This window comes from Tyto alba, unplaced genomic scaffold, assembly GCF_018691265.1.
Source record: "Tyto alba isolate M040663 unplaced genomic scaffold, T.alba_DEE_v4.0 Super-Scaffold_6, whole genome shotgun sequence".
Classification (NCBI taxonomy): Eukaryota; Metazoa; Chordata; class Aves; order Strigiformes; family Tytonidae; genus Tyto; species Tyto alba.
Genome location: NW_024881327.1, coordinates 43,587,000 through 43,610,391, shown reverse-complemented (window position 1 = coordinate 43,610,391; position 23,392 = coordinate 43,587,000). Strand labels below are relative to the sequence as shown.

At 37.0% G+C, this 23,392-nt stretch overlaps 1 protein-coding gene across 5 annotated transcripts in view; it reads right to left on the bottom strand.

The window, feature by feature from the left end:
• The window catches only part of SORCS2 (sortilin related VPS10 domain containing receptor 2), a 564,009-nt gene that overhangs the window by 78,427 nt on the left and 462,190 nt on the right, over window positions 1-23,392 (bottom strand). For all 5 annotated transcript variants that reach the window (XM_042807690.1, XM_042807689.1, XM_042807691.1 and 2 more), the window contains exons 6-9: window positions 21,019-21,083; window positions 18,738-18,856; window positions 14,592-14,681; window positions 1,881-2,060 (exon numbers count right to left, since the gene is read on the bottom strand). In XM_042807690.1, the coding sequence (XP_042663624.1) occupies window positions 1,881-2,060; window positions 14,592-14,681; window positions 18,738-18,856; window positions 21,019-21,083 (454 nt within the window). The remainder of the gene's footprint in view (window positions 1-1,880; window positions 2,061-14,591; window positions 14,682-18,737; window positions 18,857-21,018; window positions 21,084-23,392) is intronic.

The window sequence follows — 23,392 nt, the reverse complement described above, 5'->3', positions numbered from 1 at the left end:
CTTTCTGCTATGACTATATATTCTGTGACACATTAATTGATGCATTGTTACATTCAGGATTTTACAGCCAAACAATATTCTATACTAGTTGGTAGCAAGGAGCACAGTTCAGATGGCCCCACAGTGTTTATTTGCAGTAGTTACCAAAATATAAAAATATACTGCTATATAATAACATATTGTGATTAAAATTTAAATATATGCAATTTGTTGTTTGGAAAAAAAAGAATGAAGAAAGTGTGTGGCAATTTGTGTTGCTCTATGAGCATTCACAAGATCCAATCTAGAAATATTACGTTAGTATACCCATTTTGCAAATATGCCTAGGCCAAATTTGTGACTGGTTCACATTGGCAGCACTTGATAAAATTTTAGGTACATGTTCCTTTTTACAGTCACAAATTTCAAGGGTGTGTACCTTATAGACAGTCACTTAATACTTTACCTTTCTTTTTCTTTTCTTCTTTGAACAAGTATTTGGAAATTATTCCCCTTTCACACACACAACATGAAAGGAAATACGGTTCAAAGAAAGATAAAGTATATAAAAGAAAATTAATGCTCACAAGTAGAAAACTAAAAAAAAATTATAGCAGATGAACAAATAAAAGATGAACTGAAGTTAGCAGAAGATAATAAAGATGAACAGTGTAAATTTTAAGGAGAATTATGAACTGGTAGGAAGAGAAATTGTTCACCATTGAGGACTGTCTCTGTGTTGCACTGAAGATTCCTCTTCCCAAGATCGGATACTTGCATTAAAATGCCCAGAGTAAACCCAGAGTAGACCAAAAGAGTCCCATCTTCAAGGACTGCAATATGTGCTACATATCTAAGAAGGTAAAGTCTAGAAAATAATCGCTGGTAATGATAGACCTTTTTGTTGTACTACAACCATTGAGAAAGAAAAAGCTAAACAATGATGGAAGAGATAAGGGGGAAAAAACTACACCAAGAAGAGTCTAATTACAGCCATTTAACAGCTCTGTAATTGTATGACTTGTATCCAGAATTCCTATAAACCTTTTCCAAAGAAGTCTGCTGCACTTATAAAGATTATGGCTTTTTTAGACTGACACTGGACAGATTAGAGCATAACAGTGGCCAAATTGGGCCAGACCAAAGGTCCATTTGTTTAATATCCTGATAATGGCCAGTCCTACATACTACAAGAAAGAACAGAAACAGAGCAAGCATACACCTTATTACATTTAAATGTTGTCATCAACAGGAACAGAATTGATAACAGTTTGTTATCCACTACTATTCCAAAACACTATATTCTTCAGTCTTTTATCTCGGCAAAGACACTGATGTTAAAATCCAAGATAGATTTGTTTACAGGAGAGTTTATCTCATAGCAAATGCTACTGGCACAAGACATCTACTGAAAGCAAGTGGATTTGCTGTCCAATATCTAATTTTTTGGTTGTCAGAGCTGATACAACCTAGCACAAGGCTCATAGGATTACTATTCAAGACCCAACTGGCTAAAAGGTGTCCTGCTCTAAGTCAGGAAGTGTATCACTAAGTCACGTAAAAAGAAAAAGCTGTATGTAGGCAGCTGCCTAACTTCTTTCTTCAATATTAAATTTTGGTGCCAGCTTCACTTTTCAATATCTTAAAAAAACCCCAACCCTCAGCCAATTCTGGTTTTGCACATCCATGGAACCCCATATCAAGAATCTAGTTCTTAGAGCACACAGCACATTAACCGGGCAAGAAGGAAATATATAAGTAGTAAAAATAGGTACTAGTAAAGATAGTAGTAAAGATAACTGTGAAAAAATACTAATGTAAAATTAATTATACTCATAATCAAAATAAAAAAAATTATAACTCCACATAGACTAAACACATTGGAAGAGATAAAGACCTACCTCCAGAATATCTATCAGGACATTCTCTTCTGGCTGCTTTGTGCTCCGGACATTCTCCAGCAAGATAGAGTAGTAAACACCTTGAGGGTCAGACTGGTACAGATTGTATGTGTCTGTCTGGTACCATTCCTGAACAGCCACAAACACCTGGTTTTCATCTGTACTGATTATCTGTAAATCCTGTTAAAAAAAAAAAAAAACAAAAACAAACAAACAAACAAAAAACTAATTTTTCCATCACTTTGATTTTACAAACAATAAATTGGCCAGAAGAGTTTAATACTGGAGGCAGGGGAGGGAGAACAAATGCATCTGAGAGTTCAGTAACAGTAATCTCTCAACATAAAAGTGATCCAACATGCTTCATCCCACCGCTCCAAGGTGGTCGGTCACTGCCTTTTGGCTACAGGTTACCAGAATGCAAAACAGCATAGTGGTGACCAAAATAATGAATGTGCAAAAGCTGTGATCTGCTTTGACTCTTAGGGGAAATGACTTCTTGAATAAAAAAAAAAAAAAGAAAAGGGAAAACAAAGTAAATGACTCTCCAAAATCTGGATGAGAGTCAATGAAAGACTGATACAACATAAGCAAATCTAATCTAAGAAATACTCCTCGGGTACCTAGACAAGTAAGAAATACTTTTTCCTGTGTAAAGCATAACATAGCATAATGAGGATCAGATATGATTTACAGAAGTTACACACAGGAAGTAATACATATGCACAAATCTCATGTATGTTATAGTACATAATGTTAATTTATCTATGTATGTAGACAGATCCACTGAAATATTCAACAGTAATAACATGAGAATCAACATTCTGCATTCATTTCTCAAGAATTTCAGGCATGGATATTGCAACAGCTTGTTTTCAGTCTTCCCAGATTCTTCATTTGAAACTTCTCGGACAGAAAATACACAGCTGGGGGAAGTATTTAGCACTAATATTAGACAGAATAAATCAGGAAGTAGCAACACTGAACTAAGCTTAGCAAACAGAAAAAAAGTACATGAGTTTGCAAGAGGATATGGCAGCATAAAGGCAGATGTTGGGACTACATATGAAATGACATCTAGTCACGAAGACTGAAAGCTTGTAAACTCTTTATGACCTTGGTACTTAACTGGGATACTGTATCCAGTTCTGGTCACCTTATTACTGGAAAAATAACTAAGGAAATTGAGTGATTATTAAATAAAGCTACCAAAATATCAAGAGAATATGAATTTGTGGAAAATTGGCTTTAAAAATATATTAAAAAAAAAAAAAAACAAACCAACTTTATAGAACTCCAAGAGAGAAATAAAATGAATTTTGTAAGAATCCAATTAAGACAGAAGAAAATGTGAGTAACAGACCAACACTGCATACTTTGGCAAAGCATAGCAGTCATGTTTTAGGCAACATGCATGATGTGACTGAAGCACTTAGATTAAAAAAAAGACATGAATAGAAATAATACAATGGAAATATTTTTATTATGAAGAAAAGATGGTTATTAAATAACTAATCATTTAGTTAAAGTATTTTTACATATATGACGCATCTCAACACAAAAGTCCCTAAGTGAAGTTTCCTATCAATGACAGCTCAATGCTGTTTTCAAAGACTTTCATGTTGAACTATGCACTAAAGTAGATTTTTGTTTAGCAACCCATGAGTAATTCTCTTTTTCCTTGTACTCATAAATGACTCAGAAGCAAAGAGTCTGGCAGAAATGAGAGCAAAACACAACAACTGATCCCAACAGGTTCTTTAAAAAGCCTCATCTCTTGCCTTAAACCATGGCAATGTGAGGCTGGGTAGCCCACATTACACCACATCTAATACTGAATTCACCTCTTTTGCAGTGTGAGAAAAGCTCCCCTGATTACCCAATAAGTAAGGATAGAAGTGAATCAGAGGGTCAAAAAAGGAATAAACAGTTCTTTTTTCATATGAAAACCTCTAGAAAACCGTTACTCTCCTGTGATACCAGGAGCTTTCAGCAAAATTACCATCAACATTATTATAATCAAATATTTATACAGTGCCGTAAACAAATGCAAAACTCGAGTGAAAACACCCCAAGTGGTGGTGGGGTGGCAGTGGTTGCACGGGTGGGCTGTGGTGGCGGAGGTGAAAGGTGGCAGGATGGGCACAGTTGCGGTTCTCACATCTCAGGATGGGGTAGGAGCTGCTGGGCCAGCATAATCAACACACAAAGAGCCAAAACACGTGGTGCAGGAGGACAGGAAAATTAATTTGGGTCAGATTGGAGGGATGAGGTGAAAGAAAGAGGGATCAGACTGCAGAAGTTTGCTGCAGTAAATGAGAGTTTACGTTTCTCTTGGTAGTAACTGTTACCAGAAAGAGGTTTGTACACTCAAACTGCTGGATGCCAATTTTTTTCTGAGGCAAGAACTTAACAGATTCTGGTTTTAGCAAGTGAAATCGCCCTTCCAATGCTTGGACTTTTTTCCTTCCATTCAGAATATACACTTTCAGATTTCCAGTTCAGCCTTACTGCTATTTTCCTTTAACAGTGATTTCTTTTCCCTAGAGAAGCAAACCAGTTCTTCAGTTTTACTGCCTTGCATTAATCCTGCACAACACTTTTTGCCCAGTCATGATATAATTCTCTGGGAAAATTAATTGACAAAGTAAGGAAAACTGCAAATTTCATGCCCAATTCTTAATTTTATCTTTTAAAATCCTGGATGACACAGACTGCTGGAAATCTAGCTAAAACAAAGCTAAACTCTCATGTCACTCTTGTACTATTCTTATCCTGGAAAGGTGAATTTAAAAAGAGGAAGAAGAAATTGATTGACAAATACAGAGGCTGGGTCTTCAGTGTGCCAAGCCCAACCCTTCAGCTCAGCTACCCACTGCTCAACAGATGACAGCACATGAAGATGGGATGTCAGCAAATATTTCTAGACAGAACTTACTGCCAGTAACGAGGTAACTGGTAAGGACATCTGAGAAAGAAGAACTATCTTGATGGAGGGAATGCAAGTTTTTATTGCTTTGTCTAATTCATGGCCACAGATACTACCTTAGGCCGTAATCTCAGAAGATCCTATAAGGAAACAATTTATTCTTTGTCAATTTCATGCTTGGACTACTGCAATTGCCTTCTTGCTGGAACTCCTGCTTTCTCTCTCCACATTCTGCAGGCCACTCAAAGTCCTGTTGATCATCTAATTTTTCTATAATTATGCTATTGACACATGACTTATTCAAATTTGTTTATCAATATCTTCTTTACTAATACTAGAGATCATCAGGATTTGGAGAATTCCTTATTGTCACTACTCAGATTTTTATCTCCAGGCTGCCTTTTTGTATACATTCAGTATTTGAGCTCTTGTACTCTTCTTTCTTTTCCATGCTGAAATGACAGAGTCTGCACTTTCAGGTGTCCCAAGGCAGAATCTTTTCCCAGGTTTGCCATAGGAACCGTGTTGTTTCCTTTATGGCATGCCATTACTCCATGGACACCCTTTCTCTCATCTCTACTACTTTACTTTTGCTCTGTCCAGTCTGACATGTCTGCTCTGTTCCATGACTTGCTGATTCAAACATCCATGCTCTCACCATTCTCACTTCTCTCTCTCTTTTTTGTTTTTGCAAAGCTCACCAATGGCAATTTGTGTCGGAAATAGACTGTGATTCCCAAATACCAGTGTTTTCCATCTACTTTATCTCATCTGTTTAGGCTGTAAGCTTTTGTACAGTTCTGAGATGCTACTAGCTGTATTGTCCAAAACCCCTTGAGATTTATCTGTTCTGTTTGCTAAGGTACTTCTTTTGCACTATATTCTTCAAATTCCTTTATCACAATGTTTCCTTCATCCATCTCACTTTATTGCATAATAATATACCCCACTACATATACATGTCTGTAAGTTCATCACTAAAAATCTGTGGAAGTACTTATAGGTCCATGACAGGGGATCAACTCAGAGCCAGGGATAGGTCTGCCTATTCCTGCAACCAAGGAAGCCTGTGAAGTGCTCTAAAATCCACTATGCAATCAAGTCCATGGAGTCATTTCCCAATGGATGGATGAGAGTAGACAGAAAACAGCCTTCAAATAATGTAAACAGCCATCCCAAGGAAAACGGAATAAACTCTTCTAAGTCTACTTAAATACTGGGTTTAAATCGCAGCTAAGGAGATTCAGGTTAGACATCAGAATATCCTTCCATGGTAGAGCATGGTCATACACACTGAGGATAAAATGTTTAGAGAGGTAATCTTCATCATCAGGAATTGCTAGGATTAGATTAGTCAAATATATGTCAGGACTGGTCTAGGCAGATAACCATGCTTTGGAAAAGAACCTCTCAAGATCCTTTCCATGTCTATTTTCTATGATCCTGTGAAAACAGAGGAAAATAAAGCACATCTTATTGAGAATACTTTTAGAATTAGACATATTAGAAATTAGAAATATCATTAAAAAGACAAGATTTGGATTATTTTTTGTTGTTCTTGGGTTTTTTGTTTGTTTATGGGGTTTTGGCTGTTTTGTTGTTGTTTGTGTTTGTTTTGTTTTTTAATTCGAGAGCTATACCTTCTCAACTGTACTAAAGAAAGTAAACAATTTCCAGACAAATAAATATTTAAACTTGATCATGGAATTAGAATTAAGGGCAGCTCGTAATCTGTTGAATCAGAATTACCTTTGTACAAAAATGTTAAATTAATCCTGAAAGTGATCAAAGACTGAGTATTAAAAACTGTTATGATTAAACAAGGGATCCAGGGACAAGTTATACCATTCCTGCTCTCTCAAGGACTTGTAAGCTCTTATGTTTATACCACACAGCAGTAGCAATGAACATAATTGTACAAATAAACACAAAGAGAGCTTTAAGGTGATACTAGAAATAGTAAGACATGTATAGAAGACCAAACTGGCCCAAATGATGAGCACCACTTCAAAGAAACTTCATATCACATGGACAGACCTGATCTGTTAAGCCAAATAAATGAGTCTGAAGGTGTGCACGTGACATCAAAAGAACTGTGTATATTCAGCCATAACATGGAGAACAAGCACCCAAATCTCTTCCAGCGAGTACAGAGTAACTGTGAAATATTACTTCTTAAAAACATCCACACTGCTTGAGAATTATTTCTTTACTTTTAATACAGAGATAACAACATGATCAGTATAAGATTTTTTAAAAAATATCCGCTTGTGGTGCAGTTGAGTCTGTTTTCACAAAAGGCTAAACAAACACCAAATCAAAAATCAGAAATCAGTCAAGAAGCCCAAAAGCATTAAACAATTAAAAGATATGGGGTTTGGGGAGATGAGGATAGGAGGGAGGAAGGAAAGAAGTTTAAAGAATGAAGAGAAGAGAAATGCACTGTTTTCATTGTATACAGCTCCATATTATCTATATTTAGTAATTCATCAGCCTATAAGTCTGCTAATACTTTATAGAATTTTATATTCAAGAAACGCCTAATATGGTTTACTATATTACTAACTATGATAAGAAACCCTATGACACAAATAAATACAATTACACTCTGAAGACAGAGGATATAAAAGATGACAAGGATGGTTCAGTAAGCCAGTGCTCCTTTGTGTAGTAAAACGTTCTGATGACAGAGGAAATATCATTAAGTGAAAACACTGCAGGCAAGGTTCAGCATAGCCAGTGCAATGCTATGCAGGGAAGACTGTGTCACTTTAGTCAATAAAGCAAATAAAAAGAACGTCAAAATTCTTGTTTTTCAAACCTTACGCTTTTCAGTCCAATGTCAGGATTTCTCCCCCTTGTGATCTTTTAAGGCTGTGGTTGGGCAATACATTAACCTGAAGCAAGTGACAAGTTATCAGTGAATTATGAGGAGTAAATGTATCAGAAGTGCAACAGATGTAAGCACTCAAGGCTGTGTAGTCTCAGCCTTGACCTCCAGATGCACCACATTTATACCCCAGTAATCTCTTAAACACAATCAAGGTAACAGGATGGCACATCTAGATAATCTTCCTAATCTTCTTTGACTGGCCAAGTAAAACGGTGCAAGGAGAGAAATCAATAACAAGTTACACTATAAAGAAAAGGACAGTTCCTTGAATCCACCTCGGATGGATTTGTACAACTGGGGAGTCAGATGGCTGCTACAGCTCAAGTTCACTGGCTACTGCCGTGACACCACCTGCAAAAGGAATATTTCTCCTGCATCAGATGCCACTGCTACCTGTATTTATATTTTGTTCCCCTTTATTTTTTGTTCAACAGCCATTCTATGGACTTTTAGAAAAATGAGTAAGTAGTCCTGCTGCAACTGCAAACCACTCATCTGCCTGGCATGGAGAAACAATCTCAGTTTAAGTCTCCCAAGGCAGCAGATGGCAGTGGAGGGGTTACCCAAGAGGGAACAATTTTTGGGAGACGAAGAGCCTTCTAAACAAGCTCTCACAGCCTCAGTACTTCGCAATCCAACCATCATGCAGACAGAACCCCAAGAGAACTTTGCAGACAAAAGGGATGCAGAAATCTCTCCTGCCATTTCAGTTGTTAATGAACGGGCCCATTTAAGGAATCCTTGAAAAAGTTATGGTAAGACGGAGCTCGATAGAGAAGGGAATACACGCTTCAAAAGACTGATGGCTATTTATGGAGAAAGAGCAAAGCTGCTCAAAATATTTTACTTTTGGTAGTGTTATATTTATTTTTGAATGATAGAGGTTTGGAAGAAAACCTATGGTTAAAACAGTGATGTATATATCTCAGACTGAGGCAAGGAAGAGGTGGGCCTGTTTCGAGCCCCTCAGAAGTGCAGTGGGTGATCATCAAGTAAAAAGAACATACAGAGTTGATGGAATGCATTTATATGAGATTGGTATAGGAGACTGATATTACCATGAATACATTAGAGACTTTAACTTATTTCTAAGACAAAAAAGATTTTTTTCTTCTATTATTTTTGTTTATTTTTCCCCTGTACTCTCTTTATCTTGGTTACCTGAAAAATTTTACATTATTGCCTATTCACAAGATTTAAAAAAAAATACAGAGATAAAAATAGATTAAAGAAGCTTCTTCCACACCATATCTTTTCAGAACTAAACTTTCTGAATTGCAGTAGGATATAACAGACAATAGAGCTCTCGCATTGAGATTTTGTAGCTGACATGAACAAATGCAGAATCAATGAATGCTTTCTATCAGTTCATAAAAGGAGATCATTATCAATTGAGTTTACTTACCAGAGGTAGGAAGGGGACTAAGAATAATTAAATTTTTCCAAATTTCAACAGTAAAACTACCATGATTTGTAGCAGATTCCTTGGTTTGGTCAACAATTTTGTTAACAAATATTTTGCTTAAACTCTCCAAATGAACTAGCTCCCAGTTTTATTGTTAGTCACGTTACAGCGTGACTCAAAATCCCAATAAGAACCAGAACCCAGTGTACTCCTCCTCCACACCACACTTCTCTAGGCAAGGGCAATCAGAGCTGCAGGAACTTTTGTGCAATACAAGTGTGATGACTCTCTGGATGGGGCTGCAGCTTGTGCCCCTTGCAGACCTGCCCTCCCAGCAGTGGCAGCTGAACCCCTGCTCTGGGCTCAAAACAGCCCAAGGGGCATTGCTGGATCATCCTGCAACATTCCTGCATGCCTAGCCAGCCATCTTGACACACAAATGCAATCCTGCTGCTCTTGGCTTAACTTTGGTATTCTCTTCCTGCAAGTTATTAACTTTTGATCTAGTTTTAGCAGCAGAGAACAAGCAATCTTGGTAAAATGGAATGTAGCATAAAAACCAATTCATCTTTAAAACAGAAGATGCAAATTTCCTCTTCTGTTTTGGGGAGTATACAGGCAGCCTTTAATATGGTCTCATCAACCTTTGTTACCACCCTGCCTGGCAGCAGCTAGCACCTTATTCTTGTCGAATGCAGGAGACATCTGTGTGATTCAATGTAGTGTCAGTATCAAATATGCTACTAAAAAATAAAATTTAAAAAATCTTTCAACAGCATGGAAAAAAGGTAAAAAAAGAAATCTGAATTCTGGTCATTAGATGGCCCCTATGGCTCTGCTCTCTGTACATATACGGAGCTGGAGCTACGATTTGTTACAAAAAGGTGATCTAAGTGGCACTGTGGAGCTGGAGCCTAGAAACTCAGAACATGTAAAGCTGGCTGGAAGCTGCTTTTGGCAGCCATTGATTCACAAATAAGAACACCCTGAGATATGCCCAAAGACAAACATTTATCCTTTTCTAGGTTTCTCCTTGGAGGTACATTTAGGCAAATACAAACACAAATGCAAATACAAACAATATAAAGCAATTGAATATTTTATTTGCAGATTTTCAACCTCTTCATGTCAAAAGGAAAACAAGACATCAATAGCATTTTCTAATTACTCAGTCTGAAAACATAAATTCTATCCCCATATGTAAAATCACCATGAAATGCATTTGTGCAGCAAAATAATAATATCTGAAGAGGCCAGCACTGTTCCCTCAGGCCAGCACAGCTCTCTTAATGTTGTTAGACACATCCTTGACCAGCCTGTAGTATCTTCTAACTTGGCTACAGTTTTCTTCCCCTGTAAACAATCACTGTTAAAAAACTCTGGCCAGTGACATGAAGCACTTGGAAAAAGATTTTTGAAGCCTCATTCAATTCTTCTGAGACAAATAAAATATAGCCTATCTCAGACCCACTTGATTTCCTGGTGAGGCAGAATCTAATACCTAAAAACCCCTGAAACTCAGTTCTTTCAAAACCTATTGTTTTTAATCAATCTTAAAAACAAACAAACAAACAAACAAACAAAAGAAACCTGTAAATTCTTTCATTCCGCTTATTTCCTACCACCATAAAAGTAGCAACTCCACTAACTCGCATAACTGAACACAGTTATGTGTTCTAGATGTACACTTAAGGTGGCAGTGTCTTTGCTGATATACTGCTTCTTTGCAAAATTTCATCAGTAATTTTCTCTTATGAATATTTCCCCTTCTGTTCAAAATGGATTGGAAGATCCACTTCTACAGCACTTGGATGATTCTCACTAAAATACAGTGTGATAAAAAACTTCAGAACTGTGTTCTTATTTACTTCAGTATCCAATTTTTCTGTGAAGGTACCAAATCACTTAAAAAAAAAAAAAAAAAGTTTCTTTTACAGAAGAAGTTAAAATCTCTCACATTCACCACTGTTCTAATGGATGTCTGGCTTCCAGTCCCTCTAAGTGAAATTTTCAGCTCTGTTGTGTGCAGATACCAAAGAAACTTCTCTTGAAGGCATCATCAAAATGCTAAAAAGATACAGTTTATTTCATTCCACTCATCGTGTACTGCCTGAACTAGGAAGAACACAATAACATCCCTTTCCAAATGACACAGTCATCCTGTTCCTAGCTAGCTTTTGACTCCATCCAAAATGAAATCATTAACTTCTAATTTATTTATGCAGTCAAGTCTGGAGTTAATCTGCTTAGCAAAAAAAAAAAACAAACAAACAAACAAACAAAAAACAAACAAACAAAAAAAAATACCAAACAAAAAAAAACAAAACAAAAACCACATTTTCCAAGACAAAGAATTCAGCATGTAGCACTATTTCAAACAATCCAGACTACATATGATAGAAACACTAGGGAGTTATGACTGACACTTTTTGAATATGCCAGAAATGCACTCAGTAAGAGCATATGCCGAGTAACCTAAGCACCCTTTGCAGATTAATGCATTTTAAGACTAAAAGTGATGATTAGATCATTTAGTTCACTCTCTATGATCTTTCCATCCAGACAATTTCCAACAATTATTCCTCCATATTTTATAAGATGCACAAGGAGCAAATAAATGACTTCTATATGGTTAGAGCAAACGTCCCAGAAAGGCACTCAGTAATGATTTGAAAACTTGAAAACCTAGAATATTTGTCACTTTCCTTGGCATTTTTTCAAATACATAATCATCAACACCATTAAGAAGTTGAGCTGACTTTCTAATTTGGATTCAGCTCCTAGCTATGTTGGGTCTTCCTCTACTAAAGCACTTTTAAGATTCAGCATTTTCTCCTCATGAGGAGGCTTTTTCACTACAGTCATGTTGCCTCTTGATCTGCCTTCTTGAAAAACAAATTACACTTTTTTCAGGGTTATTTTTCACTGAGATCACTACACTGATCTTGTTTATAGTCTGGTCTCAAACACAACAGAGGTCATTGTGGGGTGCTGAATAGTAGAAATAAACGACTGTGGAGGACTTAAACTGATTTTGCTGCCAAGGAAAGCTCCACAGGACAGAGATCCAGGTCACCCATTGTGTGATGTCATTGTTTGAGCTTAGATGGCTCACTCTCCCTTTCCCCTCCCAGAACTGAGAAGCCCTCCCGTAACATCTGCTGCTCTCCTTTACAACTGATGCAAGCACACCTATCACAAATGTGGATGCCTACAAGAGAATAGTCTCATATAGTTCTTGAGTTCTGACACTGATTTATTCAGACCTGACAGATAGCTAGATCTGAACTCAAATAACATGCCCTTTATTAATATAGGGTACTGCATTATTCATATTTAAATCAGAGGCATGTGTCATTAAGGAGGTGCAGTAGACATCCAACTTGTTAAAAATAATTCATTTTCCTGAATGCTTGAAGTAATCATCAACACATGGAATCTGAACTACCATTTATAATCGTAACACTCTGTACAACTCTTAAAAAATTGAGTTAGTATGTCCATCTTCTGTGTGACGGCAGTTTCAGGAATGACAAATGGTGCTGCCTTGGTCAAATGCAGATTCCTGGGTGTGAGAAGGAAACCGCAATGGAAAGGTACAGATTCTTCCAGCACAAGCCATCCAGAAGCAGAGGAAGAAACGCCCTGGTTTCTCTTGCACGATTTCTGCCCTTCCAATTCCCAACACATAACATTTTCCCACACAAGTGAGCATAGTCAATGCTTGCTCTAATGTGCCAACACTTCTTCAGGAAATTTGTTGAGGGCAAAGCATTCACAACGTGGGGAGTGTTACCTGATTTAGTTTATTGCCAGCTAATGCACATTTTAAATTACTGATTTGGGTATTGAGGAAAAAAAAAAAGAATATATAAACAAACGCTTAGGGAAACATCCTTCATCCCCCTTCTCTAGGCTCAGCTTAATCAAACACTTTTTCTCTGCCCTTCCTACTCTCAAATACTTTGTTTCCAGTTTGTGTTAATTTGGTTCCTGTCAACTCCTTTAGTAAGGCAATGGGCCTTGCAGGTTGGAGTCATCTACGAAAGGGTTTCTTTATGCTGTTCCTTGCTTATTCTTTGCTTTGCTCCCTTGCTCCTTACTTGTGTTCTTTTTTTCCCAGTGTGGGTCATTCATGGGCTGCAATCCCTTGGGATTTCCACATCTGGCATGTTTTAACATTTAAAACTGGATATTCTCCTGCTGCTTTTCTAACTATAATTTCCCCCAAGAAAGCATAAAGTTTACTTTGAAGTCCTTAAAATATCTGAAATATCAAGTGGAAGATTTGATATATTTACCTGTACTTGGTTATACATTTTTTGTCAAAATAGATAGATAAATTGATAAATAAATATATAGCTATTTTTACAGTGCTAGTAGAAGTATATCCAAATTTCAGATTATTGTTTAACTAATATCTGAGGATTTGATTTGAGGATTTTGTTAATATGTCGTACATTTGAAACTAGAAGACTTCAGACCACAACCTGGACTAAAATAAAAATAATTAAAAAAAAAAAATTAAAGGCAAAAAAATATATTAAACACATTATTTATTTCATAACAATAACAAGAGAAGGAACTACATTGTACTCCACTGTCCTTCATTAGATGAGCAATAAATTAAACCTGTGCAATTCAACATATGCAAAGGTAACATGTCTTAGTTCTCTGATAAGTAAATGACAGAATCACATGAAAAAGCAGGAACCTCAAGAGGTCTCCAGATCAACCTCCTGCTGGGAGCAGGGTGAGCTGTGAGGCCAGACCAGGTCACTGAGGGCTTTATCCAGCTGGGCCTTTAAAACTTCTAAATTATTTTTCTTCAGGACTGCAGAAGCCTTCTAACTATAAATAAAGTTAGGAAACACACTGTGTGCAGCACAAAAATTCAATTGCATCAGTCAGACAATATGTAAATATGTCTGTGCTTTATTGTTGATTTCCTATGCAAATATATAAACTCTGTCACTATAAAAATACGCAAGACTGAAGGAACCTCTCAACAAGTCTTGAGATTTTTTTAAGAAATTAAAGACTATATCGGGATTCTTTAATGAAATAGAGCACCATAAACTGGTAAGATTCTCTTATATTAATATTCATACTTATACCAGAAAGCACCATGTGGGATTAAACTGTAATTGATTCTTGAAAGAACAATTGCTCAATATCAATACATTGCCTTTGGGTGTGAAGCACTACGTCATGGAAGCAAAGCTCAAAAACTGTTATGATAACTGATAACAAAGAAGCTGTCATATGTCCTTGTCCTCTATGATTTATGAGCTACCACATTCCTAGAATAAAAATAAAAACAGTAGGATAAAAATATACCACAAATAGGATTCAGGAATCCTTACAAGAAGAAATTGTGATCTCAGAATAGTGAGGTTTAAAAAAGAAAAGAACAAAACTAGTTTAGGTAGAAAGATAAGACAACAAATAGATATAAATAGAAATAAAAATGTGTATACTTACTTTTGGCAGTGCGTATTTTGGCAACTTCATCTGTACAAAGCCATTTCGACGGTAGGACACATAATACTTCGTCCGATTTGCTGATGTTGTCTATACAAAGGGAAAAGAGAACCCTGTGACAGCTTATGCTAAATCTAAAGAGCCTGAGATGGAAGTTCTTTTTTTTCTTTTTAATATACAACTAAAATATGTACATATTACTTTTATGGCATGCAGTTAATTTGCACAGTATACTCCTAAAAGAATAAATCAAAAGTTGTGATGGAATAGACTCCAAACAGACTGAAACTCTCTTTCTCCCCACCTCTTTAGGAAGAAAAAAGAGATTTACTTCCCTCTTTTGCCATTTCAGCTGTCTTGGGTGATACCTGAGAGTTCAGCATCTCACTTACTGTTATCTCTGTACCTACTGGCCTCCCATATCTTTGCTCTTTTGTAGAATTCCAGGCAGCAGCACCGTCCAGGTAAGAGGTGGGGAAGAGGCACACTGGCCATGAGCACCAGATACCTCAAGGTCACGTGGTACTTCAACAGCACAATTCAAAGCAGAGCACAAAAGGCTGAATAAATCATGCTAACATATGTAAAGCATTCACTGTATTTGACTAATATTTTCTACACAGGATAAAACATTTCCCAATGCAATTCTGAATGCACTGGTCAGTCAGTTTGAAAGTCATGATATGTCCTGAAGAAACAATTACATGCTTAAATAGAGGGGTATAACATGGATTTCAGCTGCTTGCATATGTGGAGCTGAAGACAGATTAGGTTTTAGGTAAAATACTTGGGGGTTTATTAAGATTTTCACTAAAGAAAGCCACCAGAAATGCACATTGAAAGGAACACTGCTGTGTGACTATCACCCATTAGCCCCTTTCTCCTCTTTGAAATAGCAGATACACTGATCATTTAAAGACTTTTAACTTATTCACACACACGCACAAAAAAAAAAAAAAAAAAGCAAATATTGTTCCAAAGTACTAAAAGGTACTCAACTAACAGACTCCCTGGGTTTTTATAGTCAGAAATGTAACTCCAAAATCCACGCTGGTATATAAATTAGCACACGTCCAACTAAGCCTCTTGAGAACCATCACATGCAATTAGAAAAGGTTTTAGCCTTTGGTAAACAATATTACACATTTTTTTCACACTTTTTTCCCCCCAGATGATCAGCTAGGTAATGTCTAGTCAGTGATTTTCCCTAAGATTATAAAGGGTGGCTGTTTTGAAGGAATCATTTTTTTTGGTCAAAATAAAAAATTACATTTTTGGTCAAAAAAGAAAATGGAAGAAGTGAAATAAAATGTTAAACATTTTTCTCTGCTTGTCCATGACAAATCAGATGGTGGAACAGAAGAACAAACAGATTCATCTTCTTTCTTTGACTTAGGATATCCATTTAAAATCCTACCCCAATTTCACTGCTTTTCTCCTCAACTTTTGTGTTTAAAAAGGGAACTTGATTTGGAAGACAACCTATCCTGAAGCATGCAAATTTGACTTGTCTTGGTAAAAATAGAGATGATGCATGACAGCAGGTCCACCTGCCTGAATGTTTTAAAGATATCAAAGTATTTAATATTGTAATATTTTTCATTCTTTCTTTAAACCAATTTCATTTTGTTGTGGTAGAAAGAATGTGATGCCCTTTAGGAATCTGACTTGTTAAATGATGGATTAAACCAAAACCCTCAACATTTATTTAATCAGTGTTAAATAGCAGTCTTATCCATCTTTTCATAGCCTTCTTGTTCATTATGCATTTTTTTATGTCACTCATTTTAAATGACTAAAGATGATTCAAGACAGCAGAGTATCAGAGTTGAAGCAGCTAGTCATGTCAAGCATCAGTGACATTAAAGGCTGGTCTGTGCTCAAAAACAGTGTTGAAACTTTAATCCTCCTCCTAAAATCACCTCTGGAACTGACTGTCACTACAAAATGGAAAAGAAATAAGTATTAGAAAGTTCCTGATCTTTGTGGATACAGACTAAAGAGATGGGGCTGTGATCTTCCTCTGAGATGCTAAGTCTAAGATTTAGGGTCAGGATTAGCAGCGCAGACCTGCAACGCTCTGATTCACAGCTGCATAATTTGGGGATGCGAGTGATGCCAGGGGCAATAAGACAGTCTCAAACTCTCCTCTCTTTTTGCACAGATGATTCTGTCCCATCTTCTTTCTGACTGATATTGCTGTGATATTAAGAGGATTCCCTAGTCTGATTCTAACTTATATAGCAATATTTTAGTCTAGTGATAAAAGAATTTCCATGTGGTTTTGAAAATATGCTGTTTCTCAGATGTGCAGCTGCTGGGTGGTTTCACTGAAACAGGTAAGTAGTGTCCTACATCACACCTCAGGGGTGGCTACACTTAAGATGTGGCCACAGATTCCCAGAGTTATTGTCTATGCTCCAGTAATATAGATACAGTTAATTGTAAACCAATTTAGCAATAAGAGAGATTTATATTACATATTGGGATTTACTGCAGATAAGTCTGAAAGGAAAAGACTAGACGTGCTTCCTCTTTATGTGGAATACATGCACATCTCATCTACTGGCATTGACAGGTCTCAAATCTACATAGACTGCATTGCCAATGGCATTATTTTCCTAGTAGCAACTGTCTATTACTTTACGTGTACATTTCCAAGATGCACTTTGTGTCTGCCCATGCCTGGCATGAGACAGAATAAGAACAGCTCAAGATGCAATTCTACAAGACGTCTGCCAAAACAAAATGCTTGAAGAGGAAGCAGCCAGTGTTTTGCTGAGCACAGCAGTCTGGAAGTCCACATAGTGAGAAGCACTTCTCACCATCTACACACATGAAATGGATTTTAGAGTGTGCCTGGGGAGAGCCAAGATACCTTGGAGCGAAATGAGTGCCATGAGTGCTAGACCTGAGCTGAGAAATATCTACTTTAATTCAAAAACTCTTTCCCAAATCCATTTTGCTGTTTCTTTGTGGTGCTAAATGTTATAAGCCATGTGGGCCCTTGAAACAGATGTGCCAAACAAGAGGAGCACAGGTCTTTCACGTGCCCATTAATTTACAGATCCTTTTGGAAGAAAAAAGCCACAAGGGGGGAAAGCTGCAAAGAAGCCAATCTGATGTACTCAGAGGCAGCAGTAGGGAGACCTATCCATTGCGAAGATATTGCTTTCCTGCAAAAGTCAATAAATAGACAAGCTTTGTAACAAGCAAATCATATCAAAGTAAGGGAAAAATTATATCCAACTACTGAGGAAAGTACAAGCAACTTCCTTAGTAAAAATCTTAAAAATCAGGGAGGACATAATTACTCTTTGAGAGGTTTACAGCTCTGATTGATAGTTTCAGATCACAAGCAGTTCCAAGCACATAAAATGAAATTTTCAAGGGTGCCTGAGCTGTAGTGGTGCCATAAGGCTGCCTGAGTTCCAGTCCAGGTTTCTGCATGCAGGTGTTGTAGGTTGGGAACAAAGTAACCCCAGTGTAATTTGGACCATCACAAGTTGTAGACATAGCATTTAGGGACATGGTTTAGTGGTGGACTTGGCAGTGTTAGGTTTATATTTGGATTCAATGATCTTAAGGGTCTTTTCCAACCTAAAAGATTCTATCATTCTATTTTAAGTTGCTCCAAGATCCCCAGCTACTTCTATTTCACGCTTTCGCTTCCTGAATGCAGTCATATAAGTTCTTCCCTCGCAAAACCTCTTCAGGGAAGAGATGCTGAGCCCCTACTCTGTCAGTGGCTTTCCTTGGATGCTCTTTTCAGGGAATCTTTTTATGCTACAGAGGTACTGGAAAGGACCCAGAAGAGGTTATAAGCATAAGAACAGAAAGGTTGTATTTTGCCTAACACTCAACAATATTTTTAAAAGTCCACTTGAAAATTTTCATATAGGTACAGCTAGTCAGTGATAAATTAAAATCAACCATATAAGTAGGGAACTGGTTGCACAAATTAAAGATGCAGTGGTTCGTTTTTTGACTGATAAAGGAATGTTTTGTTCAATGTAAAAATTCCTAAGTCTTTATTCATACTCTGGAACAGGTTTCTCAATGCTCCTAAATTACAGTGTTGCTGCACTATTTCAAATTTGATTTTTGAATTTGAAAATGGGCTGTCTCTCCAGAAAGTGGCAGTACCTGAAGAAATATGTAGTCATCCTGCACAGTCAGGGAATCCCGATCAGTGCCACCAGCAAACTGGACTGTCATTGTCTTATCAGAGCAATTTTGAATCTGGCAAGTGATGTAGCGATAACCTGAGGGAAGAGAGACAGAAACATATGACAGGGCTATCAAGGGAAAAAGAAGCAAGCAGTATAAAATGTTATTCATGTAGGGAAAGTGCTGTCTTTGCCAGGTGAGTTAGTTGTAAAATGATTGTATTAAACCCTCATACAAGAATTTTTCAATCACCAATGTACAGAGAATATATTATCTGCTTAAAGTTCAGATCATTCCCAAGAGGCAGCCTGTTATTATCCAAATTTTGCTGGTCCAGAAAGATTAGGGGTTAGATGAATGAGACATTCATGGGTGGGGATAATAGAAGGAGCCTCTTTTCTCACTTAACCTATGCACAGAGCCAAATTATTCACTTGGAGAAATAGCAGCCTGACACAACATAACCAAAACCAATAGATCAACCCCGGTATAAAACTGTGATGAGTGAGAAGAGTATCAGACTCCGTTTGATAGACAGAGTGCAGAATCTTAAAGGCTATTTTCAAAGCTCTGTAGGAAAGTTAAGACACGCTATTAACACACTATTGGAACTGCTCTCTTGGGGCAGGACTTCTATATTCAGAGCTAATACCTTGCTGAAAAAGCCTGGACTGATTTATATCAGTGGAGGCTATGGCCTCTCTCCTCCTCTCCAGTTAGCAATGGGCAAGGAATATCCTCTCTGCCTGGCCTATTAGAACAGCATCACTGCATCTTTGATGCAGATTGCTCTTATCAGAGAGAGCAGAGCCATTAATCATATCTTACACCAGCTGTGGCCCACAGACCTTCTCCTACATTCAGGCCTTTGTACAGTTCACCCTTTGTCACAAGCTTGTGAGCACAAAGTACTTCAGTGACTTTCCCAAGTACAGTGAGAAAAATGTTATATACACAATGCTGTGTACAGATGACTAATTCTCCCCGTACTCCAGATATAATATAAACGATAAAATAATGCACCCCCATGTCCTTCATTATTTTTGCAGTGTGATAGGAAATGCACTTCATGACTTTTAATTAGGAAAGACCAAACCAGTATACTACATACAAATATTTGTTTTAAAATCTGGATCTGTTTAAGAGATAGATAGAGTCAATTCAAGTTCTCATGCTTATGTCCAAATCATCATCACAAGGATATTTCAGCAAGCACAGCAGTGGACCATCAAAAAGTACTGCAGCTATTCATAATTCACGTGACAAGCTTTATAGTTCTTCATCAGATAGGTGGTACAAAGATGCTGTTTCCACTAAAATCAATGCCGATGCTTGTACTGACCATAAGTGCACAAAGTCAGTTTGTTGAGAACCCAGCCAGGAGATATTTCATGAGAGTTTTTCTGCTGGTTCTCTTAAATATAAAAAAAGTTCTTTCCATCCAGCTCCTGAAGAATCTTCCTACACTGTCGCTAAGCAGAGCACCTAATGGGGCAGTGTAAATGTCACCATGTCTCAGAAATCTCACCGCTAAAAGATTTAGAAACTTTGTCATCCAGATTTTAACATGGCAACTTTGTTTTTTTAATAGGGCTGAAATGAAGAAAAGCAACTGGATTAGGTAAAGTCAAACTGTTCATTCTTTACAACCCATTTTTAAGACTGCACAGGAACTTAGATGATCTTATTCAAGGAATTAAATTATCTTTCAAGAGTACAATTGGTAACAAGAAACTATACAAGCTTTTGGAATCATGGTGACTCTTTAGTACAGCACATCCTGACTACAAATATACTTTTTCATTTATTTTCCTTTTGAAGTCTCAGTATACCAGATATTGTAACATGAAGAAATTCTGGTAGATGGTGGTTACTGCAGAAGGGCTGACATATGCAATGATTCACTTTATCAGACATTTACCCAGCACTAACACTGCATTGCCAGTTTTATTTGCAAATCAGGAAAAAATGTTCAATATTAACTGCCGGAATAAAATGCACTATTAACGGACATTTTCAACAGAGCATAGCATCCTGACGTCAATTCATCTTAGAGTGAAAAACAAGTAAATTCTAAATTATACTATATTTTTATACATCAGGACAGCTTTGCTGACTACAGATAAACAGAGAAGGAATCTGACTTGCACAATTGGTCTTCTGACTAGCTTTAAAAACAATCCAAAAAGTACTCTCTAAAACAAAGAGAAATGACTATACGCTAGGGTATCAACTGATAACATTTTCATTTGCATACCTCCACTGGGGTCCCGGATTTCCATATGAACTAAATCAGAGTCTCCGTCAACTCCAGCAACGGCCCTGAGAACATAATATAATCAAATTATGCAGAGCCAGCTACAGAATAGTAATTATGTGGATGGAAGAAAAGAGAGGATTTCATACTAACCAGCTTTAACATTCTAGCTGGGAAATTAAAATAAGCCTCATTTATAATGTCCTATTACTAACATCTAGATGGAAACTCTTTTTCTGTAGTTGATATTATGTTTTTCTTAAATTTCTTTAGAATCCCTTTTACTGAAATATGCATACAAATAGGATCAGTTGTAGAAAAAAACAGAAATAGGTATGAAATTGTAAAAAAACCTTAATAAATTGATATATATTGATGTGCATATACACACACACACAGATATGCACATACTCACATGCACTGGGAAGCGCTACAGCATCTTTTTACAATTATGTTTGACATTTGAGACTATAAGGCAGATTTAGTGCTAAAAAAGACTCAGATTCCTTTCTTATTAGAAATATCTTAAGCTTGACACATGGCTTCCATAGCAAATTGATGTATCTTTGGTTAGTATATTCAAGAGAAGAGTAGATTCTGCTCTGACAAAGGAAGAGTGTAGAATAATTTTGAGAAGAGTATCATGAGAAGGAAATTTAGTCAGAATTGATCAAGGTGCAGTTTAACTTTGAAAAGGTGTAATGGGAATACAGGCTGATTTTCTCTTAATATCTCCCATGTCAAATATGCTCAGCCAAAAGATGAGTTTTCTACCCTCAGGGCTTCCATCTCTGGGAACCAGAGCCCCAGCTGCACTTTTTTCTGTCCCTTCCATCGTCATTAATCAGATTCTGCTGAGAAAGTTTTGAGCTGACAGTTGTGCTGTCACTAAGCGAAGCAGAATCCAGCCCCATTCCCACAGCTACATTGCTCTTCACAAGGCTCTTCACTGCCACGGTAAGAGTCCATCGTGTTGGCAGATGTGAGCTGAAGACATGCAGAAGAGATACATTGAGAGATAAAGTGCAGCTGGGTGCAGGTATTAAAAAAGGCCATTTAAATACTTAAGAGAAAATGATCATTTTGATAATAATCAAATGCAATAGAGCTATACTTTGGATTGAAATTACATCATTGTTTAATGATTTTAATAGCTTTGATTTATGAGGAGTGGTTAAAACTCAGACTTGGTAATTGGTGGCTCCTTGGGAACGCAGGCCAGGAAGAAGAGACTGGATGATTTCCACTGCTGCATAACAACCAGAAATAATCACATAAGCTGTTTTTCCCTAATAAGATAAATGATCAGTCCAAAGGAGGAAGAGGAGGGGGAGGGATGAGCCCCTACCAAGTCATGAGATACAAAGGAAATTTCTAGTGGGAATTTTTTAGGAAATGCATGGAAAAATCTTGCATTTACTAAGAAATTGATCTGTGAAACACAAACTATTCTAGCATTTTGGAGGAAATACATTAAGCCAGAGGAGATGTTATATTCACTGTAGTCTGGTAAGAATATATATGAGCAGAGGGAATGGATCTGTGAACTTCTTTTGCTACGTACGCTGTACCTATTTTTCTAGATATTCACAACACCAAATCAAACCTATCAACTCTGCAGTTAACTTTTTGAGGGAAGAAAATGATGTTTGCTGAATATTTTACTTCCTGTACTGGACCTCATACAGCTGAACCACAAAGTAACAGAAATTTTAGGGTTGAAATTTTCTCAGGCTCCGTCTGACAGCATCAATAATGCAAAGATAGTTTTTGGGTATTTCTGAAACAACCTCTTGTATCTATAATTTATCACACACTATTTCATACACACAGTTTGAGATATTTGTCGATATCTTTACCTTCTCATATTTCTTTCAACAGCTCAGAAATTACAATGATCTCACATCTACCATGTTCCTCCTAACAGTGGCATCTCACACAAGTAGCCTCTAATCTTGTTTCCAGTGTTATTTTGTGAAGAGGTTGTAACTGATCTGTTTCAATGAGCACTGCATGGACACAAAAAATTAAAGTTTCCAACCCAGACTACTTTTCTCCTTTAGACTTTTATTTGAATAGATGTGAATAAATCACAAGGAAGGGGTTTTTAATCCAGTCACAAAAAAGTGATACCTCTTTCACCCTGAGGTTCAGACATTTCCTGTAGTTTTAAGACTACCTTTCATTAACCAGAAAAAAACTTACTTCCAATCGGTGAGTCCTCTATTCCTAAACCAGCTGGATCACCTCCCATGGTGTCCACTGACTATAAGGAAGGTTTAGGACAACAGCTCCATGCTGCAGTTTAACAAGCATTTCTTCTCATTTCTCTACCAGATTAAACCACCTCATTCTGTGTCCCCAATCTTGCCTT